The sequence below is a fragment of the Ostrea edulis genome, chromosome 5, assembly GCF_947568905.1.
Source record: "Ostrea edulis chromosome 5, xbOstEdul1.1, whole genome shotgun sequence".
Lineage (NCBI taxonomy): Eukaryota > Metazoa > Mollusca > Bivalvia > Ostreida > Ostreidae > Ostrea > Ostrea edulis.
The window spans coordinates 82322940-82350927 of record NC_079168.1 but is presented as its reverse complement, the minus strand read 5'-3'; the positions used below and the strand labels follow the sequence as shown (position 1 = coordinate 82350927).

General features: G+C 37.3%; 2 protein-coding genes and 1 long non-coding RNA gene across 5 annotated transcripts in view; 2 read left to right on the top strand and 1 right to left on the bottom strand.

Annotated features, from left to right (window-relative positions):
• LOC130055094 (zinc finger CCCH domain-containing protein 13-like) overlaps nt 1-27988 on the bottom strand; it is a 44152-nt gene that overhangs the window by 4421 nt on the left and 11743 nt on the right. Inside the window, exon 2 of one of the 3 annotated variants that reach the window (XM_056166484.1) lies at nt 1527-1701. In XM_056166484.1, the coding sequence (XP_056022459.1) occupies nt 1527-1692 (166 nt within the window). In that variant the 5' untranslated portion in view covers nt 1693-1701. Of the gene's footprint in view, nt 1-1526; nt 2658-27988 lie in introns of those variants that run through there. The other 2 variants (XM_056166482.1, XM_056166483.1) reach the window with 2 other exon arrangements.
• Nucleotides 22958-23697, top strand: LOC130055027 (uncharacterized). The gene is made up of 2 exons (XM_056166181.1): nt 22958-23588; nt 23651-23697. Exons 1-2 carry the CDS (start codon nt 22958-22960, stop codon nt 23695-23697), a joined length of 678 nt encoding a protein of 225 aa, XP_056022156.1.
• The window catches only part of LOC125675174 (uncharacterized), an 11009-nt gene continuing 8091 nt past the window's right edge, over nt 25071-27988 (top strand). The window contains exon 1 of the long non-coding RNA XR_008803325.1: nt 25071-27464. This is a non-coding gene — a long non-coding RNA (uncharacterized LOC125675174). The remainder of the gene's footprint in view (nt 27465-27988) is intronic.

Sequence of the window (27988 nt, the reverse complement as noted above, 5' to 3'; positions counted from 1 at the left end):
GGAGAAAATGCAATAGGCCATCCTGTGATTCAAACCCAATCCAATGTCATAAATTTTCAGACTGATGCTGTGTTTGTGCTGATTCAAGCCAATGATGTTCAAGTTACTTTGCATTGCTCATATGAATTAATAGCTATAATATACCACACATGAATTGGATACAAGGAATGGAATATGGTCAATTTTAAAACTAGAGATTGTTTTTATGAAAAACAAATGTCTCCCCAGCTCCCTGAATTGGAAATGCTCCAAATGAAACCTCCTCCCCTTAATTAAATTCCATTCAATTCTTTAAATTATTGTCCTCCAGTTATACAACTCATCGGAATACATCTAGTACATGTACATATATATACACAATATATCTAATTGTGTAAAATAACAACGGGTGAGTGGACAGGAAAAGATAGGAGGAGAGGAAATAACAAATATAAGATAATATACATGTAATCACATTATGAGATATATATGTTATTAGAAAAATACAACAATTACATTATTGACTTACACTGCTAAACTTTGTATTTTCACAGCTTGTACTAAGAACTTTCCAAGTTATTGAGTTCTTTAGTATTGTCTACACTAAGGAGTTTAACTAATTTAAAGACACTTGGTTTTGTGTAATAGAAACCCTTAATATATTTCTTTCTCAAATCGTTGTAAAATGGACATGTACTACATGGTATGGAGGACAAAGCATGAGCAGGAACATATAGACATTACGAACTCCCATAAGCCACATAGGAGAAGTGTTCACAAACTATTTTACACCCTACACCCCTCAGATCCACTATAACTTTAAGGAAAACAATTGGATCCTCCTGTCCCTACAATATGTGCAAATTTGCAAATGGCATTGAAGTATTAATTGTGCAAAATTTCAAGTCTATAGGATAAGCCATATAGGAGGAGAAGCGTTCACAAGCTATTTTAACATCATCCATCCCTCTTAAATCCACTATAACTTTCACGAAAATATTTGAATCCTCTCGTCCCACAAATATGCATATCTACAAATGGGAATGAAGCATTTTACAAAATTCTATCCGATAAGCCATATAGGAGGAGAAGTGTTCACAAGTTATTTTACATCTTCCACCCCTCTTAGATCCACTATAACTTTTAGGAAAATAACTGGATCCTCCGGTCCCTACAATATGCACACCTACAAATAGCAATGAAGCATTGTACAAAGTTTCAAGTCTATCCAATAAACCATATAGGAGGACAGTCACACAGACGGACGAACGGATGGAAAGTACAAAAACAATATGTCTCTCCCTGTAAGAGGGGAGACATAATCAAGTTGATGTCTAAACAAAAGACTAGATGTAACAAAACAGCTATTGTCTGATTTACAAACAAAATTTTACAATGAAAAAAATGGGCTTGGGCAATACTTTCGTCATCAGGACTAACAAACATATACTGCCCTCATTTTAGGTCAATAACTGTATAGCATTAGTTATACACATAGTATTTAAATTTTCTTAGACAATTACATGTACTGATTTAAAGAAACAAACCTCCTGGGAGATTGTTAAGATATTGAATGGCTCTAATTATATCTTGTTGAGATATTCTGCCACAATACTGCTCACTGCAGGTAATCCTCTGAACAATTCTCACATACTCCTTGTCCCTCTCATTACTGACAAGATCCCTCAGTTCTTCTTGAATGGGTGCCGACATAATGCTGTGCTGGAAGGAATGATAAATACTAAGGTCCATGTATAGGTTGTTGAGTTTTGGGGGTTATACCCATCTTCACGTTCCATTCGCTTACTCTCATTAATGGAATATTTATTTATTTATTCACCAATCAAGGGCCCTCAGGGGGCATATACAAATTAACAATTAAACATTATAACTACATGATACAATTTACACGTGTACCATATACACGTTAAGGGTTTCTACATTGACATAGGTATTGAATTCTCATCACAATACTGATTGGAAATGTACTGTACAATAAGTGTGCTATATGGGAAGTAAAGTAAAACAATATTATAAAATGTTGTCACAAACACAGAGGGTACCAAGGGACGGTGCCTGAGCCAAGTCTATCAGACTGGCAGTCTTGTACCCTAAGTGTTTAAGACAGCTTATTTATAGTATACACAAAAATAAATACATGATACCACAATATGTACACATGCATACCATATACAAATGTTATATATTCAAGACAGCTTAATTGAGTATTGTATACAATTAAATAGAACTACACAATACGATATACAGATGTATACAATACAATATATGAATAAGTTTATCAGACACTTGGCTTGCAAAGATGGGTCATACCTTGCTATAGGATAATGATGGCCTATTACAAATTAATTGATCTTTTTAAGGGAGGTGACGATAACGATATCGATCAATCTCATAACTCCTATTTATAAGCAATAGAAAACAGAGAGTTAAGCAAACACGGATCCCTGGATATACCAGAGGTGGGATCAGACAAACACGGACCCCTGGATATACCAGAGGTGGGATCAGGTGCCTAGGAGGAGTAAGCATCCCCTGTCGACCGGTCACACCTGCCGTGACCCCTATATCCTGACCAGGTAAAGGGAGTTATCCATAGTTAAAATTAGTGTGCCAAGAACAGCCTAACAATCGGTATGAAACATGTCAGACAGCATTTGATCCAATGATAGGTTGTAATTTGACGAACTAGATCGTAATGTAGTAGTTTGGGTTTTACTTTAGCCTGGTTCCGGCCTACCCACAATCGGAACTCCTCGAATGTCTCGCGCACTCGACATCTATGTTGAGTGCGCGAGACATTCGAGGAGTTCCGATTGGGCCTACCCATAATGCTCCGCACAGTAGCGGAGCATGAGTAGGCCGGAACCAGGCTAGTTTTACTTTTACTTCTGGATTTCGATCCCGATGTAAATTATTCACTCATTGTATTTGACCACGCCCACTTTATCTTTCAGCCAATAATTTTAATGACAGCTTCTATTGTTTAATTTGCTATATAAAGCCATGCAGTTTACTATTCGGGGAAGCGAGACAGCTGGACTTGTTAGCTACTCTTCTCCTTCCAATATTCCTATTTTGGAATTCGTCTTGTTCATCTACTTTGCCCCTTTTTACTTACTAAATTATTATATTACCTTTGGGTTGGGAGGATTTCTTGATAGATTCTAGGCTAAGTTCTAGGCTTTAGGAGTGTGTATTTGTCACATTCATACTGGTAATAAATTTGTAAAGTGTTATTTATCTTATTTTCATTTCTATTTGAATTTATTTTCAAGTTTCTAATCATAGTGTAGTTGGATCGTTTCGAAGTCGCCACTATTAAAATAACATAAAACAAACACAACGCGAAGTACAGACTATACGAACGCCAGACCTGATACAGTTATAACGACCATAAAATTTGCAAAAATGCTGACTTCAATCGAGACTGTTGAAACCCCTGTACCATCAACTTGTTTGTAAATAGCTTGCCTCGTTTTAAAAACTGACCATACACAGAACATTAGCTCTTGCGTGTCGAATCAGTTGAGAGATATAAACACCATATGCATGTGATAATGGAATATCACTACATAAATATTGGAAGTTGACGATGGAGAAGCTAAAATCATCCTGTTTGTCATAAAGATGAGTTGCCAGTTTGTCGTTAATGTCTACTTTCAATAAAATATCTAAGCATGAAGCAGAAGAAGTGGACGACTCTGTGGTGTCTATTATTTCAAGCTCACAGGGATATGTCGAATCAACATTTGAATGAAAGTTATTATTGTTATAATAGAGAAAACGTCGTCGATATATCTAAATGTCGAATTGAAGGCCACAGCTAGAGATTTTTTCTTCTCACATAGACGTTTTTTCAATAAATTCTGCTTCATATGAATATATAAACAGGTCAGCTAAGAAAGGAGTACAATTCGTGCCCATGAGAATTCCAACAGACTGTTGGAAGACCTGATCACCAAATACCATGAAGAGAATTGTCAACGAGGAACTGTAGCATATTTTTTTTTATATCAACTTCAGAGTGCTTGTGCGTGGAATCAGAGTACATGGTGTTTAACAAAGTAATTTTTCGGATGACCGATCACTAGATATGATTATTTCTGTTTTCTAATTTTGTTGAAGAAACAACTGTCTATGATGTCAAAAAGTCTAGTCTTTAATTTATCGTGAGGAATGGTCGTGTAAAGTGTTGAAAAGTCATAGGTTTTTATATTATTGATTTCGGGAAAGTTTTGCGATTTCAAGTTTACTAAAAGTTATTTAGAATTTTTTAGAATCCACACTTGATGAATTAAATATGTCCTTGGATAGTAAGTTTCTGTAAATTTTAATTTTGTGCAACCTTTCTCAACTCATAAAAATAGATCTGCAAGTATGTGCCAGAGGTTCTATTTCTGCCATTTTAATTGCTGTTTCTAATTCACGAATGCTTGAAATATGTTATGTATATGTGTACCTGCGTAATCTGCATTCAGTAGAATTCTGTAGATTTGACTCTTGCTGCTTTTTGTGGATAGCTTATAAATATGTCCAAAATACTCAAGTAATAATTCATCATGTATAATGTTGTATTCTCACAATATGCAATGTTTATTTTCCTTAATGAAAAAAGGTGGAAGATAAAGAAGAGTGGTTAATGTTAATTTCATAAATCAAAAATGGAATACAAAATTACAAAAACACCATGCAGAGTATATATAGTAAGCATCCCCTAGCTGACCAGTCACATCTGCCATGAGACCTTTATCTTGATGACTAGGTTAACGGAGTAATCCAGTAATCGGAGTAATCAAAATCATTAACACATCAGACAGCCTGATGAAAAGTTGTACATGAATTTGCAAATAAGATCATTATAACAACCATAAAATTTGCGAAATGTTAACTTTAAACGAGATTGTTGAAACCTCTATAACATAAACTTATTTGTCAGTAGGTTGCCTTGGTTTAAACTCTTGCTTATCGAATCAGTTGAGAGATGCAAACACCATGCATATGCAAGTGATAATGGAATATTGCTACATAAATATGGGAGGTTGACATTGAAAACGTCATCCCATTTGTCATAAAATGGAGTTAACATTTCTACGCAACTAGGTTAAGGGCTTCCATAGTAAAATGCACAATAACCATGGGGTGAAATTGCACCTCAAATTCACAGGTATCATTACACTTGTTACGGTTAAACACCGAAACGATACTACCCATATGTTGACTGCGACTGAGCTACCGTAAATTCCTCTCATGGTAATTTCCCGTGACGTCAGTTGAATATCACGTAACACTTTATTTTTGGAAAACAGCAAGATGCCCTACTTGTGAACAAAAGTTCAGGTTCATGCGGGTAACTAGCTGAATGTTTATTGATATACTTAGAAAAAAAATAAAAATCCTTAACCTGAAAGTGTTGGAAGCAAATGCATACTCAAACTAAACATGCTATAATTTAACAACATATCAACAGTCATCGGGGTTGTCCACATTCTTATACATATCATACCGTTAATAGCGAGCGCAGCGAGCCAGCGCGGAGCGCTGGCTCGTACTGCGAGCTCTAATGACTAGAGCGCGGGAAATAATCCGAGCTAAATCTCAACCTCTAACAAGAATTTTTTTTGACGCCAATCCCAGAAGTCCCTCGTACAAAATGGCGGATGGTTCGATTCGTAATATAATAATAAAAAAAATCTTTGAAGTATTACAAACCTTTCTTATTTGAAAGGAAAGGATGACAATCAATGTAAACAGTCACGTCACAACTACCAGGCTACGTCACAACACGCTCGTTGCATTTCCCGCTAAACTGGTTCCTACATTGGCGAGAAGAGCAAGACAGTAATCCTACGTATTGACAGTGAACCAGATCAGTTTTCCTTGTTTTCAATATAAATTTTTTGAAAATGTATTCAGATATGCTGCTCTCGCCCCAACGGTCACACCGTAATCATATTATACCGAGCGAAGCTCGGACGGGCCGAAGGCCCGTCCGCGAAGCAAGGCTCTAAAGGTAACACGTATGTAAAAGAAAAAAGTCAAAATCAGCAAAAGAAAAAGAGATAATCTCTATATACGTTCACTGAAATTTTCGTGATCCATATGGGCGCCGCCATTTATTTTTTCATTACCTGCTTCAATAGTTATTCGTGTTTTATTTTGAATGCCAATAACAGAAGACTCTAACGTGCAATTCGTAATTTAAACACTCAGTTTGTTCAAAGTGAATAATATAATTATCATTGTAACAAGTTTTAGCAAATAAATACATATAAAACCGTAATACGACTAAAGATATGAACGAGTTTATGAGTTTCTTTGAATAAGAATATACGATAAAACTACGGTTACTTTTTTACCATTTTGAATTTATTGGTAATTTTGTTTAGTTTTAACGGCTTTTTCATTGCATACGGAATGTATTATTGTTGTTTATAATCGTTTACTTTGAAAAAGAGAAAAAAAGTCGAGGCTAAATGTGACGTCACAATGCACAGTTTACGTCGCCTTGCGTTTTATTTCCCGCGTTCAATGAATAGGCGGATCATGTAAAACTGTTGTCCCCATATAAACTCCTTTAATATTGAGATGTTACTGGGTGTTTAGCGCAAGGAAATTTCATTCAAAATATATATTTTTAAATGAATCATAATCTACCGTACTTAACGGAATTATGATTACCACTCGGGACACGGAGTTACGTACATGCTTAGCTCGGTCCAACGGTTACACCGTATACATATTATTGAGATGTTACTGGGGTTTTAGTGCAAGGAAAATTTCATTAGAAATATATATTTTTAAATGAATCATAATCTACCGTACTTAACGGAATTATGATTACAGCCTGGGACACTCCAATGACCATTACATGATTCGCTAGGTCCAACGGTCACACCGTATACATATTACAAGACAGAATTGCTCCTTGTACTTTCAAACGCATAAATATATATCTAGATTATAGCGAGCCAGCGCGCGAAGCGCTGGCTCGTACTGCGAGCTCTAAAGACTAGAGCGCGGGAAATAATCCGAGCTAAATCTCAACCTCTAACAAGAATTTTTTTTGACGCCAATCCCAGAAGTCCCTCGTACAAAATGGCGGATGGTTCGATTCGTAAAATAATAATTAAAAAAATCTTTGAAGTATTACAAACCTTTCTTATTTGAAAGGAAAGGATGACAATCATATTCTTCCCCCTTTCTTTTTCTTTTTAAAATATTGTCTAAAGAAATGTAAACAGTCACGTCACAACTACCAGGCTACGTCACAACACCCTCGTTGCATTTCCCGCTAAACTGGTTCCTACATTGGCGAGAAGAGCAAGACAGTAATCCTACGTATTGACAGTGAACCAGATCAGTTTTCCTTGTTTTCAATATAAATTTTTTGAAAATGTATTCAGATATGCTGCTCTCGCCCCAAAGGCCACACCGTAATCATATTATATCAGAAAAATTCGTACTGTTTTTTATAGCAGGTGAACCTGAACTTTGCCACTGTTTCTGTAGTACTGTATGAGATTATTTATGTACATGAGGGAATTTTTTAAACGCATCAGTCATTCAGATTAGGGGCGATTTCAAGGTCACAATATAAAATGAATATCACCTTCGTGCATACTATATATTAAAAAGGGATAATGATTTGATATCATAAAGGAATAATATAAATAATCATATCAAGATATGTTTTTACGTATACTGCTTATCACTTGATAACAGTAGTAAACAACAACAAAATATTATGACACTTCCACTGCGATACAACTATCAGAACATGTACGCTGTGACGTACTTTTTCATTGTGACGTCATGTGGTGCGAAGTGCACAGAGGTACTTTATAACAGCACTGTGATTTTTCTCGGATAGCCATAACTGAGCTGCGTAGATGTGCAATAAAATACCCAAATATGAAACATATATAGAAGACTCTACGGTGTTTTTTATTTCAAGTTCACTGGTATATCAAATCAACATATGAATGAAAGTGAACGTTGTTAATAGATAAAATGACATGCAAACGCCAAAGGTTTCAAAAGTCCAGTCTTCACGACAACTCAGTGGTCCGAAGACTGAGGCCAGTGAATTTTACGGTCGGGTCAGTGAAAATAAAAAATCAGGAAGTCCGATGGGCTTGTAGACTTTTTGTAAGTCACATGAAATATAATGTTGGATTTAAATATTCTAAACGTCTTATTTGCTTAAATTTACCATCAAAATAAAAATAAATCAATAGGCCTAAATAGCACATAGATCTCAGTAAGTGTTTGGACATCGTGGTTCGTAAAAAACGATAACTATACTTGTAATTGTCAAGATAACTTGTACGCTGATCACGTGAATATTCAACGAACAACTTGTTGAAACAACAAAAATGGCCGCGTTCTGTATCGCACTGGCTGCACACCGGCTGCTTTATTGTCCAATTAGAATGAACTTCGTCAACTGCAGTTATCTCTGATTTTATGCAATTTCTATAGTATAATGTAGAATTAATCAATCGTTTGCATTTGATGTTGGTAGAGAAGGCTACTCCCTAAGGTGCACTCGGGCTGTTTTCATGTTTGTGAAAAAATTCGTGAGTTTGTAGTATTGTTTGCGGGCGAAAAGAGAGAGAGAGAGAGAGAGAGAGAGAGAGAGAGAGAGAGAGAGAGAGAGAGAGAATAGACCTATCCAGTATTATCTTGACGAGTAATCTCCCGTGCGTTACGATCGACGCGCCACGGTTAAACATGCATAACTTCCGGTATAGACACGGCGTCGTAGGAAACACACTGTACGATCTCGCTTTCCGCTCCATATCTTGAGAATGATGTACTTTTCGAGGCTCTTTTTGTGTGGTGTTCCCTTTGTAACACTTCTGTACCAATGTACATTATCATATAACATTTTTTCGTATTTAATCTGTGGACATCGATGTCCCGATTTACTTTCTTAATATGTTTACGGTACGACCGTTGAGACGAGCGAAGACCCATAACATCTTACAACACGATTTGGGGCAATAATTTAACGCGTGAAAATATAACGCGGTTGATGTAAACAGTGCATTGTGACGTCATCATTAGCTGCGATTGTTTTTCTTTCAAATCAAGTAATTATCCACAACAAAACGTACGAAGGTATGGGAAACCTTGTCTGGAATTTAAAATCATTTGAGGTAACGGGACTTTCGAGATACGGATCCACTCTGACTTTTATCGTGCGTTGAACGTAATTGTAGGGCATGTCACTTCCCGATTACAATAACAACCAAGTAAACAAACATGGAATATTTCAATTGCTATCAATTTCCTGCATTTAAATGCTATCTTTGAAAGAAAGGAATCACTACAACCATTTTATTGGAAAATGCAATTGATTAAATTATGCGAGTCGGCGCGGGAAATAAATCTAGGGAATATCTTGAGGATATCGGTAAAACTTCACGCCTTGCATCCAATGGTACGCGTCTAAATGCGCCTTTTCCCTTCCATCTAATTTACACCCAGGTACTAAGCACCGATAATGACTTGGATCGTCATCGTGGGACTGTGCATAACTCTTTACGGACCGTCTGTTAGCGAAACACCATATGTATCGATGTCAACTTTGCCCTACAATTGGTTATTATCACGTGACCGTGGTGTATAAACGTCAAATATAATCGGTCGTTCCGGCATATCCCGAAATTATTCCGCAGTGACGGTGACATTTTTCCGGAAGCATTATGGGTAGTCCCCATAATTTTTCAGCTGATGAAGCGCAAATCACGTGTCTCAATATTGCGTAATCATTGGAGCGAGCTCGTCGCGTCGCTTCGCTCGCTAATTAAAAATGTCTTACGGCGTGACCGTGTTAGAGGGCGAAGCAAAAAATATTGGCATTAGTATCTAGATCCATAACAGGACAAAAAATATCCCGAAATATTAGCACCTAACGTGTGAGGACAGAGCTCAATCAAAGCATTCTAACTTTAGACATTTTTGATCCGCCTAATCATTGAACGCGGGAAACGCTATGCAACTGATGTAAACAGTGCATTGTGAAATCATATTCAGCGTCGGTGTTCAGCAAATAAACAAACATAGGAAACGTTGTACTTAGCACATTTTCGAGTTACTGCCGGAACGCGTGTTTATTCTAGATTTTATATAACGTGATCACGTGATTTCAAGATTTGGTTAGCCTTCGATACTTCCGGTAAAAGCATCTGTTGGGAAGAAACGAAGGGATCAAAAGCAAGATCCTAATGCTCAGGGTGAGGACTCATGGAAGATGGGAAAGTATGGTTATACGAAAAACATTATATTCTATCCCTTTCTGGCACAGACAAAAGATCCGAAAAGCGTGATTAAAGTTGATGAAACAAAAAGATTACGACCCCTCGAAACATCATAGACTTATACTAGACCTAGTTATAGACTGTACTCCAAACACTTCATAGATTGAAAGCCTACAAAGGAAAACCCCTATCTGACTGTTTGCCTACAACAACTATAAACAGCCTTTGAAGTTGAAAAGTACGAGTTCTTTCGACAAGCGGGACGTCAAGCCATCCATCTCGCAGTCACAGTAGCATGAACTGGTTTGTAATTTATATTTTACAAAGTAATACAATGACTGTTCACTATTCATTCTCATACATATATACATTCTGAAAATGTTTATAAAGTTTGTTAAACAAATTATAAATAATTACATTAAACATAGTGGAACACTGTGAAAAACTCTTAAATACGTTTAGTGTTGGTGGTGCTAGGAAAGGGGGGGGGGGGATCTCAATTTTATATGCGAGGAAATAGATACTATATTTGGGTAGCAACCTAATGGAGTGTAATATAACTGCTTTCATTTAAAGCTTTTATTTAAACTATATGCTTCAGTAATGTTTCGTTTGGTAGGCCTATAAAAATGTTTTCGAAATCAGAACCCCCCCTTTTTTTTCCCCAAGCGAAGTAGAGACAAATGCGGTGCCGAGGTGCCGCCCCCTTGGTTGCACATTAAAAACACTGGTATTGTGTTTAAAAATATTCAGTGCAGCTACAAAATTTATTTTCATTATTGAATATTCTTTTTCCAGATATCGGAAACTTTGTTTTAGTGATGATAATGATTCCACTAATCGCAATTATATTGGTTTCTCGTCACCACGAAAAATCAAGAAAACAGTTGAAATGGAAGTACAGACAGATATAAGAATGGAAGAAATGACAGAGCTCCTGGACTTGAAGTCGAAATCCTAGAACCCTGATGTTGTTTGTCCAGAGAGTCGCATGTACATCCAGTGACGGGAGCGTGAAACAGCATACTGAAGTGTCATTGAATATTTGCACGTTCCATTATTGCAACAATAGATTCGAGATCGCTACAAACGATTAGAGAATATTCATGAAAATGTGGGAGCCTTTTTTATAAAGTGTATTATAATTTAATGATAGAATGTTGTCATTTATGTTCTATTGAATGGTAATGTACTGGAAAATTGAGCTGTTTTAAGTTTCAAATGCACACTAGTGCTACTGTAATTTCAAATAAAGTATATTATCTGTCTTCTAATTTGTTATGAATATTTCTTAGATTAATTATATTTACCCCATTGGAATACTTTAATATCAGTTGCTTGGATATTATTACCAATCCATGATCAATTCGTAACATAAAAATGACAGTGGTGATGTTCAAATGTTCATGATAATAAAATATAGCCACCAATCAGAGTACAAAAATGCTAGCTTTGAAATATCAAGACAATTTGCAAAATGATCAACAACAGAACACTACAAAAACAAAAGGAACTAAAGAGCTGTTGGAAAATGAGAAATTACGATAAACAAAAGACAAAAACATGAAAATTCAAATATATGTTGATGATTGGATGACATGATACCACAATGGGAATGATATCTGACATGGTGCGATACTTTTACTTTCTAATTTTGCTTAGAGTAATACAATCTATTTCTAATATATGACAAAATTGGCACCAAATTTGAAACAACACAAAAACAGGTACAACCTCGGACACAATTTGTCCTGATTAGTGCACCAGCACCCATACATTGTAAGGATTTGACATCTGCCTCGTTACTGGAATGCAGTCTGATTTAATGGCAACTGTTCTGAGCATTTATGACATTTGTATACTTTCAATATGGTTTGAAGTGAATAATCTGAACCCATTTTCGTTCTTGTTAGACTGTACACAGAATCCTGTGTGTAAGTCATAAAATACCGCAAGTTTGAATGTCTGGCTGAGAATATTGCGACACTTGTTCCATGTGATGAAATTACTATAATTAATCCCGTTTTCTTCGATGTTAAATCAGTGACGGATTTAGGATTTTCGACGGGAGTGGGGGTGGGGGGGGGGGGGGTGGGGGTTAAAGTAAAGTATTAGCCAAAATACTCAGCCATTTTGAGTGAGAAATCTGAGTTTTTACTTGCATTATTTTTGAATTACTGGCGAAAGGAGGGAGGACTGTTGGACCCCCCCCCCTTCCCACTCTAAATCTGTCACTGCATCAAAAGTTCTTCTGGTACTTACCGGGCAATTGGTTCAATATTACTGGATCGAATCACATTTTACCAGACCGAAATTCTATAGACAAATTAAAACACTTTGTTTAATATAATTCTATTCACGACAATGTTCAAGTGGTATTACCTCTCTAACTTCAGTTCCACTGCACATAGAACTTTCCTTGAACTAATCATGCTCCTACCGGATGTACTTAATATGCGTGTTTTAGGACATGCGCCATATGTAAATAGGTAAGAAAATATCAACATCCGGTGTATTTTTAGAAGCGGAAGCACGTATATGTAAATTTTCAGTAGCTGAGTCTAGTAAGGCTACGTACACACCCGTAGCCAGGGGGGGGGGGGGGGGGGGGGGGGGGTTCGTGGGGTTCGTACGAACCTCCCCTTGAAAACTACTAAGCACTATTAAAGTCGGCATTTTGTTTGAATTGTGACTATTAAAGTCGGGATTTTTTATGAAAATCATGAAAATTCATAGTAAAAAAGACATGATTGCAAAATTCAAATTAAGTGCCAGGAAATTGCTAGATTGCAGGATTTTGCACCAAATACCCCAGAGCTTCTGGGGGCCTTGAGCGGCCCCCAGACCCCCTGCCGTAGTGGCACCTCGCGGTGCGAGGTGATAGACTCGCGTTGCGAGTCTATGTAACCCCCCCCCCCCTTGAAAAATCCTGCCTACGGGCCTGACGTACATGGCGAAAAGTAGAGTTGGAAATTAAAAATTTTACTTATCCACCTCAAGAAGAAAATTCATATATGAAATTAAAAATAGAAGAATTATCAGACGGTGAAGTAATCTAGTTACATGCTCAGTGGGGGCGCTAGGTGCCAAACGAATGAAAGAATCATCTTGACTTACAACAAATTTTGATTTCCTTGTTACGAAATCTGATGTCTCAATATAGGCCATGCCATTGGCAAAATAATCTCTTCAGGATTAGCATTCCCCCCTCTTCATTCAAGAGCTTGTAGCTCTTTGTACAAAATATTGTATGCAGAGGGCTGGATAAAAACACATTTAGCTTAGCACATCAGATGATTTTTAAATTTTGATATAAATGAAAGCAAGTGGACAATAAACATTGTTGACTGTGGTGTAGGGGCAATAAGTAAAACAGTTCAGACAGGCACTGCCCCATCTGCCAGAACAAGTCATTATTGAATCTTGACGAAGATAACTGATGATTTTCTTTTATTTTATGGGGGTTTGTATAGAAATGGGAGCTAAAATCAAGTGTATTCCCTAAATTTGAAAACTTTAGAGATAAGAATGCATATTTGAATAAAATTCTCTTTGAAATATCATTTCAAAAGCCGAAAAAAAATTAAAAATCTAACGAAAAATTACGTTTAATAATGAAAACAATCAACCGGAAGTAGTATTTTTCTCAAAATTTGCTGTAAGGAAATATGATTTACCCAGAAAATGAGGAAAAAACTCTGAATCGGACTTACTGCAACTTAATCGTCAGAGGAAATTCAAGCTACTTACAAAAATCGAAGATTCAAATCAAAATATCCTCATAACAATAATTAATTTAATCACCGAGTTGGAAGTATATCAATCTCTTTAATCACAACCAGTCGAAAATATTAAAAAATTCATTAAAAATTCATTTCTTGATCAATTTCTATAAAAAAAAAATTCCCAACGAAGCGCTTATTTATATTCTCTCAATTTCAGATCAGTGCGCATGTGCAAAGGGAAAATCCCGTCTGAAAATAGAAATGCGCATACCTGATAGGGTCGTATCAATATACGGCCCGCTTCAATGTTGCGACGTCATAGGTAACCTAATTTGCATTAATTATTCATAGTTACAAGGAGCAAGGAAAGTTCTATGTGCACTGCAATCTCACACGACTCTGTACTAACTAAATTAATTTTTCTACAAAAGAAACACGACCCCTCGATCCGAAAAAAAAAAATAGAACTTAAGATCTGTCACTTTCCATAAAAAAATCGATTAAAAAAGTTCTCTCCATCACTTTGAAACTTGACGTTTTAAAACCGGAAATGCCAAGGGCTAACCAAATCTGAGGGCGCGTGTAAAATTCGGGTAAAAACGGTGTCCCGGCAGTAACTCGAAAATGTGCATTTTATATATGACTAAGAAAATAAGATTTACATGCTTTTATGGATTTTATGTAACATCTCAGAATAACGTGAACTTGGGTACACGACATTCAAAATGGAGAAATACATGTCCACGCGATAGTATTCGAATCGACGCCATTGGGGCCAAAATTTTCAAGTTCCATAGGTATGGTTTAATTTTTCACTAGTTTTTTTTTTTTATATTTTCCTTTTAAACATGTATATACGTGCTACCTATAGGGAGAGCTCCGCCATTGGGACCAAACTTTTCAAGTTCCATAGGTATGGTTTAATTTTTCATTGATTTTCTATATTTTCCTTTTAAACATGTATATACGTGTTACCTATAGGGAGAGCTCCGCTCTCACGGCCCTAAGGGCCGTGAGAGGGCTTCGCCCTCTATAATGTGTTTAGTAATCCCATAAATTTCAGGAGGATATATTTACTGGTTTAAAAGTTATGTCATAATTACGAACATGTTAAAAAATTTCCCGCGGAGTGTAGGCTAACGCTTTTTTGTGACATTTTATGCAAACTACAAAATGCACTGTCTATTCTACTCTTACACGATACACTTGTAACAATTTGGAGAGAAAAAATATCCTCTTCCTCATTATTATCATTAACTATAGTTATTTGTCTGTTTTTTTTTTTTTTTTTGGTTTACATACTAGCTGTTATTAGAATATTTCAAAAATTTATATGCCTTCGTTTATTTTAATGCAATAATCAAACTTAGATCTAAATACAATATGGTCATTTATTAATTATAATGATTCAGCGAAGTTGAAAAAAAATTACCCGGTCAACAGCAGTCATTATTTTTAAATCACCCTTATGCAGCCACCGCCGAACACTTGTAGACTGTTAATAAAATTGCTGATCACCAAATAATGTTATTTATATATATAAACTGAGTACAAAAAATAAATAAATTTTTATTTAAATAATCCAATGCATCTTATTTATTTGTATCGAAAACTGTACAGCCACCGCCAAACATCTGTAGACTACCGCCAAACACGTAAGAATGTTAATAGAATTGCTGATCACCAAGAAGAGAGAAAACCATGATTTATTTGGTGGGTTTTTTGTTGTTGTTTTTTTTGTTTTTGTTATATGAAACAGAAAAAAAAAATAATCTGAAAAGAAGAGATAAACGTACCATATTTTTGTTTCTTTTCGAAACCAGTGACTGAGTGAGGGTACTTTTTTTAAAAGGGCTTATTTTGAATTATTTTGGACTTTATAGGTATGCAAGACGTTGTTGACATGTATTAGAAATATTTTCAAGAAGAAAATAATTAAATCAACTCATGTAGCTTATTCGGAGGGGGGATGTCCTGAACCCAGGCACTAGCTGCAGAACTGTAGCTCTCTGAAAAAATATTTTGACGCAACAGAGAGCTACAGATCAACCCCTTATAAAAACCTTCGATTTACGGCTCACAAAAAGCTGCGCACGGTTGAGGCCTTATATCGTTTTATTCTTGAGTTGCTGTCTCATAAATTTCATATCAAAAAATTCTTAACATATTTTCCTACTATACTTGTGTCCAAACATACCTTCAAATGTTAATTAAAGCCCCATACGACCTGAAAACTCCCAGCTTCAAATGATTTCGTTTGTTGACGTAGCCATGTTAGGTATTTTTAAAATCCCGAGTAAATTACATTTGACCGAGACTTATGTTCAATGTACTTTGATAGAGATTTTCATTTAAAAAAATGTTCATCGGGAGTGTCTGGCTAATGCAATGATTTTTGTATAACAAGTATATTCCATGCAAATTCCTAGGGTCTTTGTCACATTAGAACTAAGTTACAGTTTGCTAGTTTGGGTATTTGAAATTAACAGCAGTTTTTGACTAATGAAAAGTGTGAAGTATATTGGGTCGGCTCGATATCAGATCTATCATCTAGTCTAAAGATCACGGGTATCATGCGCCGACCCAATATACATTGTACATGTATTTCACACTTTTCGCAAGAAGCCAAACACTTCTGTTAATTTCAAATACACGGATCAGCTGATCCCCCAATTGTTCTATTGAGGCGAAAACCCCTTCGAATTTGCATGGAATGTACAAGTTATACACAGGTCATTCAATTTGTTGTAGTCATAGATCATAGTCCCGCTAACCCGACAAACATTTTTTTCATTTTAAAAAAGTTATTGAATGACGATGTATGACCAAACTGCAATTGAACTTTATTGAGCCCCGTGCTAACATAAGTATATTTTTTTCAATGTCTCAGAAGGGGTATGTTGCCGGTTAATTTGTGTAAAATTCTTGACAAGCAATAAGATAACAACAAAAAATGGTGCGTAAACTGTCCGATTATGAAAACCTTAAATTGTGTATGGTGGTTGGAGGGGGGGTGTGTCTTCATCCGCTCAAACTGTCTCAGTTTCCCCTTCCGACTTCAATTTCTTAAATCGTGAAGTGGGGAGGTCGCTACAAGGATAAATTCTTAACTTTCAAGCTTTCCAATCACACCCTCTCTGTAATAGGCATGTATTTTCCGGATTGAGTCCGTTGCCCATTTGACTTTTAGTAACTGTTTCCGCCCTACTGAAGGTATCACACCGGTAATTATTTTCACTATATATTACTATAGAGGGGAAAAAATCATTAAAAATCAGTTTACAAAATTGATGCCGAATAACGCAGTCAGACACGTTATATGTTACCTATCTCGTCTGCCGACACCAGAAAAACAACACCCTACGCGGCATTTTCGAAAAAAAAAAAATACCCGCAAACAAGACTACCCTCAAATCCACGTGTTTTTCACATGTGTGTAAACAGCCGGAGTACACCTCAGGAAGTAGCCTCAGCTACCAACAGCAAATAGTTCCTTTGTATACACTTGATTATTTCTACAAATTACACAAAATTTCCTAATCAGGGGTACAAAAATGAAGAGAAAAGAAGAAGAGGAAATGAGAAAAATCGCGCAAGGAAAAAAAAATATTTCTTTAAATATATGGAACTACAATTGAAGTTCATTTTGATTGGACAATTACCGGTGTGATACCTGAAGAATCTTCGCATGGCGGTTTTAGTAAATAGTAGTCTAGGTCACCTACACGTTTGTCAATGCAGTGTTCTACGAGGTGCCTTTTCACCATTTTTGCACAACTTAGCCCCGCATAGAGTAAGTTTCTCATGTTTTTTGTGTTTATCTTAGGTTTAAACAATTTTCATGTTGCTCTTTTATTGCTTTCACAAAATAGGAATCATGATGTTTACATGTTCATTGATCTGATATATGTATGGTAACGCACAAGTGTCATGGTTAGGTTATCACATGTTTATGTCTGGTGCACTTGTTATACTTATGTGCTACGTCATGATATCAGTATCTAATTTTCCAAATCTAGTCATTTCGGCAGCATAAGCCACATTTTATCTAACATTGTCAATGTGTAGTAGATTATATGTTACATTTTCCTGCTTAAATACCAGTACATCAGTCTAGATGTGAACTCTAAACTTAAGCATATTGATGTTCAATAATTTTCTCTCTTGTGCCTTCAAACTGGGTTTATAGAATTTCATGACAATGTGTATGATGTTTTCATTGACATCAGGGCTTGAAGCTAACTTTTTATGTCACCAGTCCAGCTGGACTGATGGGGTATAATTTCAACCAGTCCGCAGAAAAATTTACCAGTCCAACAGAGTTTTCCACAAATAATCAAACATATTTCGTTAATGTTATTAAAATGAAATTTAACTCAATATGCCCCAGACAATATTGTAATGTTCACTTAAATGTGGGATTTATACTTACGAATCATATTTGTCTGATATCTACAGATCGAAGCGTGCCAAATGTGTGTATAAAATTTCATAAGTATATTTTCCAAAACAATGCTTTAGAAAATTAACCAGTCCCATCGGACTGACTAAAGCAAAATGTCAGTTAGTCTGCCAGACTTTTAACAAGTCACAGACTGACGGGCATATGTTAATTTCGAGCCCTGGACATTGTATTCAGAATTTGTTTATTTTTTGCAGTTTCTTAGTTACGTATGAATTTCATATGAGTACATATGACAATAAAGTGAAAGTGTTCATTACGGAAAAGGCTTTACAGTAAGAAATCTAGGAGCACAAGTATGTTGGAAACCCAGGAACCACCTAGTGATCCGTGGAAAGAATCGGACCAGTCCAATGTTGCAATGGGAGAAAATGCTGATATCAGGGAGGACTCTAACAACATAGAAACCAGGAGGCAACGTTCATTAACAGATAAAGGACTTAATTACTTTAGTGATCGGGTAAATCAAATGTCCAGCAAACTTACCAAACTTGGAACGGATCTGGATAGTCTTCTAAGCACTACGCAGTGATTTTTGAAGGCCCATTTTGGGTCCGAATTTCGGCCCTTTCCCCTCCTAAAAATTGTCAATTTTTTCCCAATTTAGCTTTTATTTTTCCCAATAATAAAATTATGAAAGGAAAACATATTTGAAAAAAATAAACATTCGATGTGAATTATATACATAAGACAAAGAGTTATGGGAATGATGATTAGGATAGAATAGTTTAAAATTTTAGAAGGTTAAAGAAAATTAGATGTGTAAAATAAAGATAATGTAATATTTGATATGATTTTAAAACTTATTTACGATAAAATTGATTTTTTCCCAATTTGACTGAAATGTCGACAATTTTTCCCAATTCGAAAGCCACAGGACCTTTGTAAAAAATGTAGAAAAATCACTGCTACGTTGCAAGGTGAACCGGATTTGGAAACATTGTCTCAACGTGTGTTGGACATTCACAATCGGTATGAGATTTTGAGCTCTGATTTCCTAAACTTTCTTGTCAGATACAACACTGAGGACAGTGGAAGGGAACAAGCAGGATTGACGCTCGTGAAGGCAACATATGCCAAACGTGTCAATCAATTTTATAAGAACATTAACATTCTATGTGCAAAACCTAGTGTGAAAGCTAAATCAAACAGCTTTAAATCTGCGAAATCCGCCTCAAGCAGATCTTCTGGTCAATCTTCCAGACATTCTAATACTTCGTCAATTCTAGGACGGCCGGGGGCTAAACGAGAGGCAGCCAGAGTAAAACTCATGTTCGCTGAACAAGAGGCGATGCTGAAAGCAAAGATGGATGTTTTATCAGTGCAAAGAGAAGCTGCAGTTGCGGATGCAGAATATTTTGGAATGAAAGAAGAAATTGGTGTTTCTGATGTAGACTCTGTATGTGATAAAGTAGACATCACTGACATTCTAAACAAATATTTTAGTGAACAACCGACACACTACGAGAGTAACTGGGACCACACCCAGAAAGAAGTTGGTGAAGACAAACCACCTAACAAGGAGTCAGTGGGGAAAGTACATTTTACTACGGCAGCCCAAACAGGAAACTTCACAAACTTACTAGACTCAAACCAAAACTTGATCGCTAAGGAAACTATGACAAACTCTAAGTGTAAACCCAGTGAGATGTCCCTAAATGCACATGCGCCGCCTTTTCGTCCAGCCAGTCGCAGCTGTGCTGCGCAGCCAGAGTCGTCGCAGCTCTTGCTTAGTGAATTCGCCAATTATATGAACAAAAAAGATCTTCTGCGTTGGTCTGTAGGGAATTTCGATGATCGGCCAGAAACATACCAGTCATAGAAAGATAGTTTTGAAGTACTTACCAAAGAACTTTGTGCAAGTCCAAGAGAAGAGCTGAATCTTTTGATTCGTTATCTGGGACCTGATTCCAAGAAACATGCTGTGAGCATTCGTACAGCGAATATAAACAGACAGCTCTGGAAAAGTTGTGGAACCGTTTAGATGATCGTTATGGAAGCCCAGTATTGTTGGAAGCATCGATTAAATCTCGATTGGCGGATTTTCCGAAACTGACTGGCAAAGACAATAAGAAGTTATTTGAAGTGGTAGACCTACTTAGTGAGATCCAACTGAGGATGGAAGATCCATCCCTCAGTCGTTCCGTAATGTACTTAGATTCCTCTACAGGGATGCGTCCTATTGTCGGAAAGCTACCCATCAATTTGCAAGAAAAATGGACAACTCATGCAACAAATTACAACTTGCGGCACAACATTACCTATCCACCATTTGCATACTTCATGGCATTCCTCACAATGATCCGAATTTCAATTATCAGAATTTCACTACTGAAACTAACTCTAGTTTGTCAAGTCAATCTAACCTTTCAAATGACTCTCAGCGAAAGGACTCATCTCATGGAAAAAGAGATGTGAGAGTGAAGAAAACCGCTATCAAGACATCTCAAGAAAACGATGGTGGCTCCCAGGAAAACAATTGTGTGTTTCATGCAACAAAACACAAACTCAACCAGTGTAAAACTTTTCAAAAACTGACTCTAAACAAGAGGAAAAAGCTACTCAAAGACTACAATGTTTGTTTTAAATGTTGTGACTCAACATCACATGGCTATGCAAGCTGCCATGCAACTGTGAAATGTGACACTTGTGGAAACGCAAGTCATCCCACTGCACTTCATCCTAGTGATAGTCTGAACAAAACTGGTGACAGACCCAGGCCACATCATGGCGGGGAGGAATCTCGGACCAAATTGAGTTCACTTTGTACAGAACTTTGTGGAAACAATTTCACAGAGAGGTCATGCTCTAAAACACTTCTTGTAAAAGTATATCCAGTGGACCAACCAGAGAAACCTCTCCGTGCATATGTGTTATTGGATAACCAAAGTAACCACACCCTCGCCAGGCCTCAACTTTTTGATGCCTAAGACATTCCAATGTCTTCAGTGACGACATACTCGTTGAGATCGTGTGCTGGAACATTCATTCGGAGTAGAAGACAAACGTCTGGAGTCTCTGGACTAGTGATAGAATCCAATGACAGTTCATGTAAACTGCAACTTCCAGTTGTTATGGAATGTGAACAGATTCCTGATGAAAGAAGTGAGATTCCTACGCCAGAAATCATTCAGTTTCATCCACATTTGAGTGGAGTAGACATCCCCAGTCTGGACACAAATGCTCAAGTTTTGCTGTTGATTGGTCGTGATTTGCCTGAGGCCCACCACATAGAAGATCAACGCACCGGGCCAAGAGGAGATCCTTTTGCCCAGAAGTTGTCCCTTGGCTGGGTCTTGATTGGTAATGTCTGCTTAGGGAACTTTCATCCTCCTGCAAGTGTGAATGTCTTCAAGACTGCAGTGCATCATGATGGTCGTGGTAGTGTTTTCAACAAGTGTGAATACGCTCTCTCTATAAATGCAGATGATGACTACATTTTCCAACGTCGGCCAAATGACAATGTTATTGGGCAGTCTATTGAAGACACTGAGTTCCTAGAATTGATGGACCGAACCTTTGTTAAGACTTCCACTGGAAATTGGGCAGCCCCTTTACCCTTTAGAGAACCCCGAGAACGACTGCCAAACAATAGATCTGTTTCATGGAAGCGAAGAGCTGCATGCTGCAAGCAAATCTACATAGGAATCCAACCAAGCGGGAGCATTTCGTGGATTTCATTTCATGCAGGGCATCTTAGATTGCGGAAATGGCTCCTCCTATCCAGCAAGACCAGGAATGTTGGTATTTACCTATATTTGGGGTGTACCACCCCAAAAAGAAAGACAAAATACGAGTGGTTTTCGACTCTTCCTACCAACATGAGGGCATTTCCCTGAACGGCGTGTTAATGCACGGACCAGACTTGATGAATCGCCTTGATGGAGTGCTCATGAGATTCAGAAGGGAACCGATAGCAGTGATTGCGAACATTCAGCAAATGTTTTTTTGGTTTCACGGTACGGAAAACCACAGAGATTATCTCCGATTTTTTGGCATTGAGATAATGACCCAACCAAAGAACTTATAGAGTATAGGATGTGTGTGCATGTGTTCGGCAACCGGCCGTCTCCAGCCGTTGCCACTTACGGACTACGCCATTGTGTTGAGGACAGTACCTGTGATGAAAGTGTGAAACAGTTTGTCACAAGAAATTTTTATGTAGACGATGGGCTTGCATCTTTTCCCACTGTGAGTGAAGCTGTCGACACTCTGAGAAGAACCTAGAGAGCTCTCCTGCATGGTGGAAATCTACGATTACATAAAATCGCCTCAAACAGCGAAAAAGTCATGCTACAGTTTTCAACTTTAGACCTAGCCAAATCAATTGAAAATCTGGATCTGGATCGAGAAAACTTACCCATTCACCACAGTCTTGGCCTACGTTGGGACCTCGCCAGAGATACCTTTACCTACAAAGCCGCTGAGGACCGGAAGCCTTTCACGAAGAATGGTTTGATCCTCTAGGGTTCATTGCGCCAATTGTTCTAAATGGAAAACTGATAATGAGAGAAGCTTTCAGTGGAGATGAGAGTTGGGATGATCCCTTACAATCCCAAACTATGAATGCTTGGACATCATGGTTAGAGCAGCTGAGTAGTCTAGACGCAGTTCACATCTCGCGGTGTCTCCTGCCTGTGTCGTTTTCTGAGTGTGTCAGAAAGACATTGCATATTTTTTGTGACGCTTCGGAGAAAGCAGTTGCTGCATGTGCTTATCTCAGAAGTGTGACTGTTGATGAGGAAGTACATATGGGATTTGTGTTTGGCAAATGCAAAGTTGCTCCAAAAAGTGGACACACCATTCCAAGGCTCGAGCTTTGTGCCTCTGTTCTCGCAGTTGAACTTGGAGAGATGCTGTCAAGGGAACTAGGTTTACCATTGGAAGTCATTGAATATTACACGGACAGTAAAGTAGTGCTTGGCTATCTGTCCAACGAGCATCAGCGCTTTTATCTGTACGTGTGCAACCGCGTCTCCAGAATTCGTAAGAGTTCTTCTCCATCTCAGTGGAACTATGTGGCGACACATGACAACCCTGCAGATCAAGGAACCTGTGGCCTTCTACATGAACAATTATGTGGAAGCTTGTGGTTACAAGGACCAAATTTCCTCAGAGAAAACAACGAAAAGAAGTGTAAGAAAATTATATATAACCAATCTAAAAAAAAAAAAAAAATCCAACAAAAAACCTCCCAGGGTTTCAATTTGAATTAACCGCCGGGAACAACATTCTGATTGGCTAACATGGACGCCAATGATCTGTTTTGGGGATTTATTTAAGAAATAAGGTATCATTTAAAAATATTTATCGGGATATAAATACGGGTTGGTCACGTGATCAAATTCCATAAAGCCCGAAGGGCTTTATGGAAAATTTGATCATGTACCAACCCGTATTTATATCCCGATAAATATTTTAAAATGATACCTTATTACTTATATTTACATTTTTGGTCGGTAACATTGCTGAATTGTGTTAACAACACGTTTCCATACATTTCAAATTGTTGACGTCCACAACGAAGCGTCATAGATGTTCAAAATGACGACAACACAAAACAAAGTTCTATAAAATGAAGAACTGTTTTAATTATTAAGACGCTAGAAAGCAAGTATATCAACATATACTTATACATTAACTCGGGAGTATATAATGGAAAACTCTTCCATATGTCTAATTTTAGGGGGTGGGGGAATTATGATTTAAACAGGGATGCGCAGTGTTACACTTAGAGTTGTGATGCGCTTTGATTTTTGAAAAGTGAAGACGTTGAAGACCGACTTTGAAAGATATTCTGTGGATATTACGGAGTTAACAGAAGACTGAGATGGAGGAACATGAAGAACAGGGCGGCAGTCGTCAGGTGTAGGCAAATCATTTATAGACAGGACAGAGGACGCAGCTCAGATGAATCTCCGGAAAGAACTGAACATCGCAGAGAATGTGGAACTGCACGAAGGTAAGGGACGGTTTGGATTTGGATATGTAATTGTTGATAAACATGAGCTCACTGAACGCTTCTTTTGACTCGATAATTTTTTGTAATAGGTTTTTAACGACGCCTCGCTTCGATGTCCCGACATAAACTTGGAAACCGACATCAAGCACTATGGCTGCTGTGGCACGGTAGCAGTGTGGTGTGTAGGTCTTAATGCACTTTGACGACTTATCGGCCATACATCCTGTGAATGACCTTTTTGCTAAAGCCTAATGTCATCGTCTAGCAGTAGGTACAATTCCGCATCACCGATGACTAGGGTGAAGTTGTAGCAGACGAAATTTTAGACATACATTAGGCCTAGTAGGCTAAAGACATTGTTTACAGAAATGCTTTTATCAATTATTGATGAAAGTCCACTGCTTGGAATACAAATAAAACCGTAAATACATTTTGTGATGTTGATTTCATCTATTGAAAGATTTCTGTAGTAAGTGAGAGCGATTGCTAGATGTGTATTGCCTTAGTAAAAGTAGTACCTGTTACCTACTTTTAACAAATGTTCATACGCACAGCCGTGACCTCTGTTGACCCCGTAGTAGATTTATCCAGAAATAAATACGTATTGCTCGTAATAGTGTTATGTAGGAGAAAACAGTTGCAAATGTAAATATTTTAATATATACATAATATTTCGGCTGTGTCTGGCGGTGTCCGGCGGTAAAAATACCCACCCCATTTCGTCAATATCTTTCTGTGGGAGGAAACCGGAGTACCCAGAGGAAACCCACGTGTCCGAGCGGGCGACCACCATACCCTCTCACATACAACCACTGCCGATCACGGGGATCGAACTCGGGTCGCAGCGGTGAGAAGTATATAACTAAATATGATAATGCAAAAGACATGACCTATATTGAATACCCTCTCCTTAAACTTATTCATTACATGTAATGTGATGAATTAATTTGTACCTATTATTTGATTGTAATCAGTAAGTTCAATTTAGTATCTATAATCTTATTCAAATAATACTTTTATAAATAAAAAGTTCATTATTCTTGTCCAGTTGCTAAATAATTCTATCTTTATTGAATAAGATAGCTGTTATTCATGAATAAATGTTAAAGCAGTTTCATAGCACTGTACCAAGAAGGGAGAAAATGCAACGGACATGACCGGGATTCAAACCCGGGCCCCCTGAATCTCTAGTCAGGTGCTCTACCAACTGAGCTAACTGGCCACCGGCGATCTAACCCGGCTGACCGCTACAGCACTATTGTAATTGCATACATAAACATAAAAGGGGGAGGGGGTGTCTCATGACTGTTTCACCATCTTTTTGTTACAAAATGCACACAACCCTGCAATTTTTTTTTATTACTCAGCTATTGAATTAACTCCTATTAATCCCTTATACGATTCAGTTGCAGGGTTTCCTTTTAGAATTTTTCATATAATTAAACAGAAGCTAGAAACACTTGAGAAAAGCTTTAATTTCTAACAGAATCACTTCTTTTAAATTCAAGCGATAAATTAATGATCTGTGTATTTGTGTCTTTATAAAATCAGAAGTTGTTCCCATCCTGATCATGGTCTATGCGTTTGACAACAACTATGACTTCGTACAGTAATACAATTCAATACTAATCAGCTGATCAAGGATTTATAGGTTAACGCTATTTGGTACCGCTTGCAGGGCGGTGACCACGAGTTACCTGCCCCTATACAATGAGTTAAGTGCCCCTGTATTTCATCTGTTAAGTTGTACTTAAAATAGGCTAACTCTTGCGCAAAAAAAGATAGAAAATATCAAATATGGGAAAGCGGGACGATAGACCAAACATATCTACGAAGAGACCGTTGGTGCCGGAAATATCTCTGTCTTTAGTAGTGTCCGCGAGGTATATTAATTTATAAAACATGAGATATCTAAATAAAGTACCATATTGCCCGGGAATCAAAAGATTTTTGCAAGATCGGTAAGTATATTCAATATAGGCTAAACAAGCACAAGGCCAGGGCACGTGGTAAGTCATTCCGCAGCGCAGGAATGACCAAAACTAGCCTACTACGGTACCATTTACAGAAATTACCAAAAAAATGACAAAAATTACCAAGAGAGGAGCTAAAATGACCTCAGTAATACATGACATCTACTATCATATTCACATTAAAAATTTTGGTCCCTCCATTGACAACTTCAATAATTTTTAATTTCGGTCATATCTTTGGTATTTTCTGTGAACGTTTGTAATTTCGGACATTATATTTAACAATCCTACTATTCATTCCACAATGAAGGCCAGTGGGCCTAGATTTTTAATTTGATACACGTATAAACTTAACACTGCGCAAGTTACGTCACGGAATGCAGTATAGGGGAGGAGAAAATATTTGGCTGGACCAGGAGTCGAACCTAGGATCCCTGCATTACTAGTCAGGTGCTCTAACCACAGAGCTATCCAGGTCGATATCCACGGTCCGTGTAGCCCTAACTACTAAATTCCTCCCTTTAATTTGTCTTTGCCGTCGAAGACACACAACCCAGATTCATTTCACCCCTGGCAGGACAAGAGTGGTCACGGCACCAACTGGTAAAATCTTGCACAGAGGTCCCTAGGTTCAATTCCCGATCCAGCCACAAATTTTCTCCGTGTATGTCTATCTGAGACTGAGTTGGAAAATTACGGTATCTTCATAGTGACAAACTAATGAAAATATTGATCAAATTCGACTGGTCAAGGACTGTTAATATAAATAAATTTGAAACATTGGTCATTGTAATGATTGGGTTCATGTTATACTAAGCTTGTGTTTCAAGACAAGGCTGTCTTTGTTGGTGATGATACTGATGTATATATTTAGAAACAAGTAATGCTTTGATTTTGATTACAGATGTGTTCTTTAAAAAAATTAATGCATGGCAAGGTTGATAGTGAGACTAATAAATTCTTTCAGCAGAATTCAGCTAGACACCAAAAAAAAGACAATCACTACAGCCTTCCAAGAAGATGGACTGCCTCACAATAGTTTCCTTGAGGACTGTCTTGAAATATCCAGAGTTTAAGGTATGCATTTTGTACACCATGAAAATCAGCTTATAGTTTAGCTGTTATCTAAATTAGAGGGAATTTTCAATAGGGACTGGGTCTTTTCATTTACTGGACCCTTATGTAACAATGACACTGTTCTTCCACCCCTGTTAGATCCACTATAACTTTAAGGAAAATAATTGGATCATCCTGTCCCACCAATATGCACATCTACAAATGAGAATGAAGCATTGCACAAAGTTTCAAGACTATCCGATAAGCCATATAGGAGAAGTGTTCACAAGATTTTGTGACAGACAGAAAGACGGATGAAGTACAAAAACTATGTCTCCCCCTGGAAGAGGGGAGACATAATTAGAATTTTTTTTAGACAGAAAGGAATGAGATCTCTGACACAGATTTTGCTATGAATATATATCATGTTTTGCTGAGTGAAAACATTTTTTTCTTCTCTTTTATTTATACGTATCTAAGCACAAGGTAATTAATACTTTTCATACTTTCCCAATTTGAACATTTTATGTGTCAATTTTCCCAAT